Raw genomic sequence first — 12,513 nt, 5'->3', positions numbered from 1 at the left:
CTTTCAAGCAGCCTGTCAGAGTGGAGAAATGAGGAGAGGAGAGGAGAGAAAAGGAGAAGAGAGAAGGGAAGAGAAAGAAGACAAAAATGAAAACTGGGAACAGAGGAGAGAGGAAAGAAGGTGGCACAGTAGGAATAGGAAAGAAAGTGGCATAGTAGGAATATGCGAGTTCTTATGTCTGTTTTTTGTAGAGGGCGTGCGTTTGTATATGCTCCTGTCTGGCTGAATGTAACGGGAGGGAAAAATTAATATATTCATCTGAGTCACTGGGATTCATTAAACACACGACCTAGGCTTCGTGCACACGCAATTCCCGTTATTGCATGTGTATTGAAAATGATACTATAACTACTGGTTGTGTAATTAGTCCCTATTAATTAGAATTCTTAATAACACAAACAAGCCTGTACATCCTCCTCCCTATCTAGGACTACCATTACTAAAGGAAATGCTACAGTGAATCTCTCTTATACTCAGGAGTGGGGTGAGTTGGGGTACATGAGGTAGATGCACAGTGATCTTCCTTGTATTATCTCGTACTGTCTCCTATCTACACACATGACAGACTCATGTCCCCAGCAACGGTACTGTCTTGAGGAAGGTAAAATAACTTGAAGATCCATGAAACTGTGAGTACAGGAGGAGGTCTCAGCAGTTTTGTAGCTCATTTCCTAGTTACTGTGGCATTATGAAAGTAGTATGAGAGGAAGATTACTGACTACGAATGTCCTTGTGCCCTCGTCTGTTTTAAATAAATTTACTGGGAGTTTAAACAGGAGAAAGGTGCCTCGTGATGTCAAGGTGGAAGAACAGTGACTTCAGAGGTGGCGGACTTTTGGTACAGAAGGCGGCCAGTTTGAATTTAATCCCATACCCATATCTCTCACTGTGACGTAATGCTACTGTGAATACAAAAGACTACTGTACCTATTTTGTGGATACACGTGAGAGATGGGGAAAAGTCATTAATGAACATATAATCTCCACAACTGCTGCTCCCATTGGCCTACATGGAAAGACGCAGTGCCACAGACTTAAGGAACCCACACTCACCCATCTCGTGGCACCCCCGAGGTCAGTCAGTCAGTCATTCGGGGAGTGAGGAGTGCCAGTGCCAGCACTGAAGCGTGGGATGGCTCTCTAAAGCAGCCCGCCCGGGGAGAAACACATCATCTTGCCAGGAATTGGGGCACGAGTTTTCTTTGCCGAGGCAGTCACGCGGAAAACGACAGGATATGTTGCTTTCCTCGAATTCTGCTCTACTATCTATATATCCATCTATCTTCTTGCTACCAGAGACCAATGTATTTGGCATTAACTATTGAGGTTTTCTCTTTGTCGGGGAAAATCACACGAAGAATAGATTATATCGATATCGGAAGGCTCTGTAATTCCCACCGTCACTAACTCAAGAGTTGCCATTGATCGACAGCTAGGTCAATATGGAAGTCGGGCTACTCATACAGAGACCACAGAAGTCGGATATCTTTAAAAATCTCTCCCGTGATAGTTACTGACATACCGTGCGTAAGCTCTTGATGATAGTATTCTTTAGTAGTTATACTAATTAGCTAGATATGCTTTAGTGCGATAAATGCAGGAAAACGTTACTATAGAAGCCGTGAAAGTACACCGGGTGTGACAGCATTCATCACATAATCACAAGACTCTAGCTGCACCTTTGGTTTGAAAACCATATAATTAAGTTTTCTAAAAGAACAATGTTTCATCTCCAAAATGCTGAAGAAAATCAGCAAAGTTTTTCATATGAAAATTGTATAATGTTTAAAGCTGAAATCGTGCAGAGACGAGACCGCCGACCGAAATCCGACGATGCTGAGGGCTCCAAAATACCGTACAAAAAGTCTAACCAGCTGGGGTTTTGTGTACCCTGAACAGGGTATTCCTCTAGACTTCAGGAAAAGGTTCAGTCTAGGCAATGTCTGTTTTTCTATGCAGCGGTTTTCCACGATCTTTATACAGAAGTTCCAGCGGGGCAGTTGACACACGTGAGTTGGTTAGTGTTTTTGATCGTAACGTACGATCTTCAGCCGTGTCGTGCTACATTTCTTAACGATGAAGCGGTAAATGTTCTCGTAACACTATTTTTGTTTTGATGGAGAAATACATGAAATGGATGTAAAATAAAGCTTATCGTTATTTAAGGAAGGAAAATAATAACCGTCCTAATACGCAGATGGTGGACTCAGCCCACCAATTTTTGATTCTATTTGACTATATTAAGGCCTATCTTCCTTGTAGCAGTGAGTAAAATAATGTTGTTATAATTTCTCCCTTCCTTTTAGTGACAAAGAGGGCACATAAAATGAACGGGGTATAGTTGACCGACTTTGATGTCGAAAATTAAATTATCTGGTGAAGAGTGGCAGATTTTCCATGGTTAGTGACATCGGGAATTCATCCACCATCACCCTGCACTCGAGCTGCCATGACGACGTATAAGATTGTCTCACTAAACTTTTCTTTCTTTCCTGCAGAATTCATTACACGCTTGCTTCTACCTGCCTCAGCATTAGTGCCCACCCCCTCTTCCTCCTCCTCCTCCTTCTACTTGGCCTCCCCGTTCCTCCCCTGCCCTATACTTGCAAAGGACAGCTAATTAACCAAGTCACTTGTGCCTGCCGTGAACTACACCTAAATGAAGCCCGTTCCTGCGACGGTAGGGCAGGTTTACGGACCTATAATTAAACATGAGATGGCCAAGGGAAGCACCACATTTTTCTACATATACATATTTTTAAAATACATTTTTAAACACACGATCGAAAACAAAAGGCGCGTGGTTTTTCTACCTCGTTGCTGACAGCGTGACGTTAATGGCAGTCAGGTTAATTATTTCTTTTCGTAATAGAGCTCGCTTGTACTTTCCAATACTCAGTTTTTACCCTATGGGCCGTGTTTTAGGTGCAGGCTTCGTAACACCTCTCCCTTAGCAATTTATTTAGCATTTTGCTCATTTATGCTTTATTATATACATGGCCAAACAGGGAAAAAGTTTTCATCAAGAACATACAAAAAGACAGCCAAAGCACTCGCCCACGACTGCGTATTGCCCGACATCACTAAAAACCTAGACCAGTAATCCTCTGGCAATCGGACGCCTATCATCGCAGCTTCACCAAAATCTAATCATTTCAGGTCATATATCTCTTTTTACTGCCCACAAAGTTTGAATACAATTTTGCCAACATAATTTTGAAATATATTGGTAACAGGCAGACACACACATAAACACACAGACACACACAAACGCAGGAGATTACATTATCGTCTCGCTAGGCAGGGGTTAAGGATACTGGGGGGGTAATGTACACAATAAATCGCTGAGGAATATCTGTTACAAAATCACTAAATCCACTTAAAATACGATCACGAATCCGATGACTCATTTTACTGCTTTATTCTCGCTACTTCCAGACGCTTTTATTCACTTCAGAAATGGCCTCTCGTACTGAAGGGGTTATTGAAGGCTGTATTTGATCCCTACAGTTCGAAAAATCTATCCAAAGATGAAAAAAAAATCGTCTGGGAGTAACAAGAACAAAATAAGTACCGTAATCGGACTGAAGATGTTCCTAAAGCGGCCTCATGCGCTATCTAGACAGGCAATAAATAGATGTTAAATAACCATTTCATAACGAAGGTGTCTTTCCTGAGCTGAGTAAAATCGTCTGGAGAGAGAGAGAGAGAGAGAGAGAGAGAGAGAGAGAGAGAGAGAGCTAATTCACCCCCTCTAAAAAAAAAAAGAACAAAAAAAAAAAAAGCCCCTGCCGTAAACCAGGTGCCTTGCCGTGCCAATCGAGAGGGTAAAGGGTTCTCCAGAGGCGTTAATTACAGTGGTTCTCAGGTCCACTGGCAGCAAACCCTGGCTTCATGGAGGTAGAAGGCCGTACCGTAGGTGACATAAGAGGCTTCGTAGCTTCTCTTCCCCAGCGATTTACTTTGCAAGAGATGCTTTAACATTCTTTGGTATACTTTGATATCGTTTTAATGTCGACATACTGTAGTAGCTGCTGGTGTTGTTGTTGGTTAGCCCCGGTCTGTCTGGCTGAACAGACCCATTGACCTCAGGTAGGCAACTGCTTCTGTGGGGCCATCCGACATATACTGTACAGTAGCCTACAGTGCATACGCGTGCAGGGAACCGACGCTTCCTTGTTGTAGACAGCGCCTCACATAGCTTGAACCAGTCTGTCCCACCACGAGGTGAAGGGAAACATGAGAAGGTTTGGCTCTCTGGTGGACGCCACAGCTGCTCCACCGTGGATGCACTCCAGCACCACCAGAAGGCTCCTCTCCAGCACCACATACAGTAGTTTGCATCAATATCACTCGAGAAGTTACTGACTGTGTAATGTGCTATACAAATCCATCCATCCATCCATCATCCAATCCTACATTGCCCCATGAGGAGCGTAGGAACCCGGGGCTAGGCAGTTGGTCTCGACAATTAAGATGAGAGTGACCAGCCTCGCTTATCCCGAGTGGCATTACATGAGCAATCAACCCTAACCACCCCTTGGATATAAACCATCACCGGCTCAATCCGACTGGAGCGCAATAATTACCCACTAAACCACCAGGCGCCAAAATTTGGCAATATGGTTACCACCCAGCGTAGTAAATGGTTTCCTGGTGTACAGGAAACCATTTGGCTTGTCACTCAGTGTACAGTCACTCACAGGCAGAAGGAAAAGGGAAGAATGAAGGAACGAAAGACAGAAGAGGGAGTGTAAAGTCACCCGTAGGCAGAAGGACAAGGAAAGAATGAAGGAAAGAAAGACAGAAGAGGATGGAAGGAAAGAAGGATGGAAGAGAGGAAATGGCAGACACCCGAGAGCAGCACTACATCGAATGAGTGGATGGTGACCGTCCCCACCTACCAAATCAACACGGATAAAGTGTTACGAAGTCTCCAAGGCAACTCAGCATACCGGTACGACCCAAGCACTCATAGGAGGTCACAGGACGCGACGCTTGGCGGCCCTGCCACTAATTAACTTCTGTAATCCAGTGATGGGTGCTGGAGAGGGACGCCATCATCACGTATAACTAGGCGGCTCATTTGCCTGGTTATGCAAATTCCCTATCCCCCGAATGCAAGGTGGTGGACTGAGTGAGATTTGTACTTCAAGCCTTAAGTCCACCGGGTTCACGTTTCAGATGAGCCATTGTTCCAGCTGCGGTGTTAATCCAATAATGTTTTGTTTAATTAGTTCTTACGTCAGACAATTCGTTCAACTCAGAAGAGAATTAAAAACAAACAAACAGGTATTAGATATAGCCATCATAAACATGGAGGGGTATCCTAACTTAAGTAAAATTGCCTTGAGGTAACAAAAATAAATCAACATAAGACACCTGACTAAAGGCGTTAAAAGTCAAAAGTTATTTGACTGAAAAAAGAAATGCAAAAAATACACGATTTGCAAGAGGAAATACAAGAGATATTTGTTTTACATGAAAAAACACAAGATATATACAATTTACGAGACAAACGATTTACGAGAAAATCCACCAGATTTTAATTTTACATGAGAACATATAAACGATATAGATATACAGTTCAAAAGATATAAGTTTTAAAAGAGAAAATACAACAGATATAAGACGTTCAAGAGAAAATATAAGATATACCATTTAAGAGAAAATACAAAAGATATACGATTTACAAGAAAAAAGATATAGACTTAACATGAGAAAATTTAAGATATACTCACTAAAAACGAATATACAAAAGATATACCACCAACACGATAAATTACGATACAAAATTTGCAAATGTATGTCCACTATCGTGATTGTAAAAAGTATTAAGGCACACAGACTGGCAGGCAGGCAGGCTGGCAAACAGGCAGGCAAAAAGGCAGGCATGCAGGCAAACATGGAGTTATGTTAAACAGGCAGGGAGGATGCCAGGTAAATAGGCAGGCAAGCAAACAGGAGAAAAGGCAGCCAGGCAGCCACGCGAAAAGCAGGCAGGCAATAGGGATGCAGGAGAATAAACAAGCATGCAGGGAAGCACACAAATAGGCAGGCAAACAGGCAGACAGGAAGGCAGGCAGGCAGGCAGACAGAGAAACAAGCAGGTAGGCAAGCAGGAAAGCAAATAAGCAGGCGGGCAGGCAGGGAAGCATTTCCTCTCCCACTCCACCAAACTCATATACTCTCTCCAAGTCAGTCTCTTATTTCCAATTCTATCCACCTGGCGAATGAGAAACTGACTAGGAGAGTGGGGTGGAGAAAATACACCTGCTCTAAATTAAGTCCATTCCCGCGACAATCGGGAGGGTTAAGGGTTCTCCAGAGCACCACGCAGGCAGGTGCTAAATTCCTCCACCTGATGGCATGGTACTAGAGGGGGACGCCTTCATTAGGTGGCATTGATATAGCAGAGTAGTGAAGCTGCTCGGTTGTACAAACGTCCATCTTCCTCCGTATCCTCAGAAAAAAGGATGATGGACTGCTGCATGAGGACAACTTCAGCCTGCAGTCCACTGGGTTCATATTATAGATAAGTCTTGGCCAACAACAACAACAAGATTGACGACAACAACAACAACAACAACAACAATAACTACTACTACTACTGCTACTACTATTACTAACACCACCACCACCACCACCACCACCACCACCACCACCACCCGATAGCGTTCTTCTTGTACTTCTTTCACCTTAGTCTGGCCCAAACTTCCTTCTTATTGTGGCTACTTCACGTAACTCAGTTGGACACAAATACAGTACTATGGCTCAGCATTCTTTCCAATGCACCCCCTCGTGACTAGCGTCATATTCTAAAGTTAATCTTTTGCTACAACTTGGCATTCAAGATGGAAAGTCGGCAATTTTAGGCAGTTAAGAGTAAAAAGCTTATAGTTTAGTCTTGCCGTTGTCACATAACTTCCTTCTCCTTAAAATCTTAACGTTATTTTCCATTTACTCCAGTTTGGCCAAAAATTGCCATATCTCCATCTTAAAAGCTCAGCAGTAGCAAAAAATCAACATTATTGTAGAATAGGATGTTGTTCACAAAGAAGTACTACGTAAAGGATGTAGAGAGTATCATTGTCTTTTCTGACAATGATCTACGTGTAAAAGGCAGCTAAAGAGATGAAGATCTGGGCCAAGTAAAGGGGGAAAGTGTATAGTAGTGATGGATTAGTATAGGCCATATATAACCTATCCAGATCAAAACAATTATCTAAAAAAAAGAAAAAAAAACCTTATGAGGATAAAAAAGAGATAAATGTTTTGTTATGCGTCAATATAAAGTGGTCTAACCTAACCTAACCTAGCTAACTAAACCTAACCTAACCTAACCTAACATTAACACTGATTATCCCTGCCTAACCAAACCGCAGCCTAAATTAACCTGACATTAATTAACCCATCCTAATTTAAACTGCTTTCACAAATTCTCTTGGATTTCATGAAATCACACACGAATTCCCTCAGTTATTCTCTCTTTCTCTATCTATCAATATATATATATATATATATATATATATATATATATATATCTATATATATATATATATATATATATAGAGAGAGAGAGAGAGAGAGAGAGCTAATCAATGTCATGCCACTTACGGGCCACACACTCACTGGAATCCCAGCTCCACCTCACAGGCATACCCATCCACACAGATGTGCTCCATATTACCTATCAATTCCAGGGCCATATTCTCGTCGGATTAGGAGGCTTTCTAACACCTGTCATTAAGAGATTTGTTATTTTGAAATATTACTCCTCAGTATTTTTTCACACTGATGTCATTTTAATAGTGATGTATACTACAATAACAAAGCACTACAGAAAAATAACGGATTGTGATAATGACATACACTACATTTACAACGTGCTACATAAGATTAACGTCCAACATCGAAAAGTAACCCAGTAGGGAAGAGGAATAATTCTGAGATCTTGCCAACATCTCTTTCCAAAGCAATAACGAACAGACGCCCCATTTCTCACAGCCAGCCAAGTACCATACCGTTTGTCGACCAGTAATAGCCTATTTCGTATTTTTGTGAGAAATAAATATAATAATCACTATAAGACTATATGTAAACTGCTGTATACTAATCTCAGTATGATAAACCTAGGGTGTAGCTTCTTTGTGTTGGAGAAGTAAGCATAAATCAGTACACGACTATATTATGTAAACAGCTGTGTACTGATCTTAGTGTGATAAACTTTGTGTGCTCCACAGTACCATGGACATCACCCTTGGCACGCCCTTGAGGTGTTAGACAGGCTCCTGAAGGTCACCAAGTCAGAGTCAAGCTTCCATTGTGCCTCACCTGCTGCTGCTCTTCATAGTCGAGGGCTGTGGTGAGGGTGAGGAGGCCTGTCGTGGAGTCCAAGTGGAAGGCACCGTGTTCGTTCCCTTCTGTTATCCTGTATTCCACTGCTGACCCTGACATGAGGAGATAAAGTGAAAACATTAGAAAGGAGAATTATTATTATTATTATTATTATTATTGTTGTTGTTGTTTTCGCTGGTATTATTATTATTGTTATTAATCTCGTCTCAGATTCTCGCAACGATTCCAGGAGAACCAGAGACTGCAAAAGGAATTTGAAGGGCCCACGTTAATTGTCCTGGTATGGGCCATTGCTGATAAAAAAAAAAAAAATCTAAATCTTTCCATTGGGGTCAAGGTCATTGTAAGAAACAGTAGCAGACACATATGTTCTTCAACACCTTTATCTCCCTTGTTGACGTTACACACGAAGTTACTTTAGGGTCTTCAGATCTTGTTCATATTAGGCTACACATACCTTACGACAAGCTAAGCTTCTCCATTGTAGCTACACAGCTAGACTACGTAACTAAGCGTGTAATAGGCGTCCACACTGAAAGTGTGGAACGTATTCGAGCGAGCGGGCGAGCAACTCAGGCAGTGCTGAAAATTGTCTCATGTGGCTCATCATCTTCCTCTGATTTTCTGACCGGAAAACACAAAAGAACTTATTAGATTACATTAAAAATATTCCCTCACACTTCCTAAAACCAACTGTCAGCAATCGTTGGAAAATATTGCTGCGCTACTCACGCAACCTTAGAAAGTTTCTTCTTGCGCAGCTGGCTGTTACGCTAATCTGCCTGATAAAAAAATCGTTTCCTTGATTTGCGGAAAAACTGTTGGGAATTACGTGTTGTCTATGACATTAAAATAATTGAGGATTTTTATGCGATTTCCAAATTGGTGTCTATCTTTCTTGTAACTTCAAAATTGGCTGATATAACCAAGAAATTCCGCTACTGTACTACAGCATTTTCCTCCTGCCCCCTGCCCCCACTGCTTGCTGAGACGATAAATCTTTCGCTCGGGTACGTATGTCGGGGGTCCATACTGTGACTCCGGTTTCAGAGTCTCGCAATGATTCGAGGGGAACCGGAGACTGCACAAAGAACCTGAAGGGCCCAGGTTGTGTGTCCTGGCATGGATCATTGCTGATAGAAAAAAAATCCAAATCTCCCCAGTGGGGTCAAGGTCTCTAAGAAACAGTAGGAGGAGACTAGTGACTGTCTGTAGGACGGTTACAGAGTTCAAGTTATAATTATTCTTGCCTCAGAGTCTCGCAACGATTCCAGGAGAACCGGAGACTGCGCAAAGAATCTGAAGGGGCCAGGTTATGTGTCCTGGCATGGGCCATTGCTGACAGAAAAAAAAAATCCAAATCTCCCCAATGGGGTCAAAGTCACTGTAAGAAACAGTGGCAGACACATGCATTCTTTGACACCTTTGTCAGATTCCGTGTTGATGTTAAACAAGAAGTTACCTCAGAGTCTTCAGATCTTCTTATTATAAATACCACACAACTATGCCTCACCGGGCCAATGTATGGCCCGGCTTCCATTACAGGTGGAGGATATCTTCTAACGAACGAACTATGCCTCCTTCTTGTGTCTATACGATAATAATACGTAGCTCGGTATTATTATTCCGGCCTCAGAGTCTCCCGACGATTCCTGGAAAACCAGAGACTACACAAGGAATCTGAAGGGCGAGGGTTATGTGTCCTGGCATAAATCATTGCTAACAGAAAAAAAATCCAAAACACCCCAGTGGCGTCAACGTCGCTAAGAAACAGCAGGTGGAGACTAGTGACTGTCTGCAGTACAGTTAATAATAATAATAATAATAATAGTAATAATAATAATAATAATAATAATAATAATAATAATAATATTATTATTATTATTATTATTATTATCTATTGCCAGACGCCTTACTTCCGTAAGGGGTGACCACATACAAATCGCCTCCATGTCGCCCTTTCCCCCACCATTCACTGCCCGGCTTCCAGCTCACGTCCCTCCTCTCTCATATACCTCTCCACTCCATCCCTCCATCTCATCCTTGGCCTCCCCCTCCCTCTCCCCCCTTCCACCTCACTCACCATATGGCCATATGGTGAGGATGGAGAGTCTCTCACTCTCCATCCTCACCATATGGCCAAACCACCTCATTGTGCTTCTCCTAATGCTTCCTATCACATCCACATCAACACCACAATGCTCCTTCACTTCCTCATTTGTCAGACTGTCTCTCCATGTGACTCCACAGGCTCCTCTCAAATAACCTGTTTCCTCTGCTCTCACTCTTTTGACCCTCCAACAAGGTCCAAGCTTCACTTCCATACTTTAGAGCTGGTATCACAATACTGTCATGCAGTAACTTTTTCACTTCCATGCTCACTTCCCTGTTTCTTATCACTGCTTTCAAGGAACCAGCAACCTTTCTTGCTACACCCTTTCAAGTACTTCACCCTCCAAACTTCCATCCTTACTCATCACACTACCCAAGTACTTAAACGCACTCACAGTTTCCATTTCCTTCACATCCAACCTCACTGTACATTCACTGACTTCATTTCTCTCGAAGACCATAACTTTACTCTTTCCAACATTCACCTTTAGATTCTGTTTCTTACACACTCTCCCAAACTCATCCACCGAGCCTTGCAGCTCCCCTTCGTCTTCACTTAACAACACGGTATCATCTGCAAACAACAGTACAGGGAGTTTCCTGACACTGCCCTCTCTCATTTGGACTGTTCCAACATCCACTGCCCAACCCTGTATCTCTTTTTATAACCCCATCCTTATACAGATTGAACAACCGTGGAGACATAACACATCCCTGTTTTAATTCAACCTTCAAACTGAAAAATTCACTCAGTTCACTATCCACAAGCACTGCAGCCTTAAAACCCTCATACGTACTCTCCGCAGCATTGAGCAACTTCCCATTTACTCCATATATTCTTAATACTTTCCTTAATCCTTGTCTATCCACTCTGTCATATGCTTTCTCCAAATCCATGAAGGCCGCATACAACTTCTTTCCCTTCTCTAGAAAGTTTTCCACTAAAGATCTAAGAATGAATATCTGATCTGCATCAGCTCTTCCCTTCCTAGAACATCCTTGTTCTTCTCCAACTAATAATAATTACTACTACTACTACTACTACTTTCTGGTAGGTGGAGGCGCTCACCATCCACTCATTCAATGTAGTGCTGCTTTGGGTGTCTGCCCTTTCCTCTCTTCCATCCTTCCTCTTCTGTCTTTCCTTCCTTCATTCGTTCCACTTTCTTCTGCCTACGGGTGACTTTACACTCCCTCTTCTGTCTTTCCTTCATTCTTTACTCTTCCTTCTACCTATGGGTGGCTCTACAGTGAGTAACAAGCCAAATGGTTTCCTGTACACCAGGAAACCATTTAGTAGGTAACCATATAACCAAATTAAGGTGCCTGGTGGTTTAGTGGGTAATTAAGGTGCGCCAGTCGGACTAAGCCGGTGAAGGTTTATATCCAAGGGATGGTTGGGGTATATTGCTCGCGTAATGGCACTCAGGGAAGAGTGAGGCTGGTCACTCTCATCTTAAATGTCTGGACCAGCTTGCCTAGCCCCGGGTTCCTACGCTCCTTATGGGGCGACATAGGATTGGATGATGGATGGATGGACTACTACTACTACTACTACTACTGGTATTATCATTATCATCATCATCATCATCCGGACCTCATTTCCCACCCAAGTGCAGGGTGAGGATGATGATGATGATGATGATGATGATGATGATGATGATGATGATGATTATCATTACTGCAACTACCACTGCTACTGCTACTACTGCTACTAATAGTGGTAAAGTAATAAAAGTGACAGTATATGGTTGGTACCCACAGCCGTTGGCGTGCTTGGGGCCAAAGGATTGTACTGTAATATGAGGGTTAATGTTAAACTTCACATTACAACTCCAAATAGTGTATTATGAAGGTTGAATTTGATCTTCACAATATAATTCCCAAATGGATGGAGGTGATTTGGTACTACCATTACTACTACTACCACCACCACTACTACTACCCCAACAACTACTACCTATCATCATCAAACGAAATTCACGAAAGTCAGGCATTACCATTAAAAAAAATCACAACAATTTCAAAACCCATCAAGGCTCC

At 42.3% G+C, this 12,513-nt stretch overlaps 1 protein-coding gene across 1 annotated transcript in view; it reads right to left on the bottom strand.

The window, feature by feature from the left end:
* LOC145399044 (putative neural-cadherin 2) overlaps nt 1-12,513 on the bottom strand; it is a 317,668-nt gene that overhangs the window by 199,413 nt on the left and 105,742 nt on the right. The window contains exon 3 of the mRNA XM_080271782.1: nt 8,335-8,450. Within this exon, the coding sequence (XP_080127908.1) occupies nt 8,335-8,450 (116 nt within the window). The remainder of the gene's footprint in view (nt 1-8,334; nt 8,451-12,513) is intronic.

This window comes from Coenobita brevimanus, chromosome 5 (assembly GCF_032717465.1).
Source record: "Coenobita brevimanus isolate Jiangsu-jjx chromosome 5, ASM3271746v2, whole genome shotgun sequence".
In the NCBI taxonomy this organism is placed as follows: Eukaryota; Metazoa; Arthropoda; class Malacostraca; order Decapoda; family Coenobitidae; genus Coenobita; species Coenobita brevimanus.
Note: the sequence above shows the minus strand (reverse complement) of the source record. Positions and strands in the feature narration are given on the sequence as shown.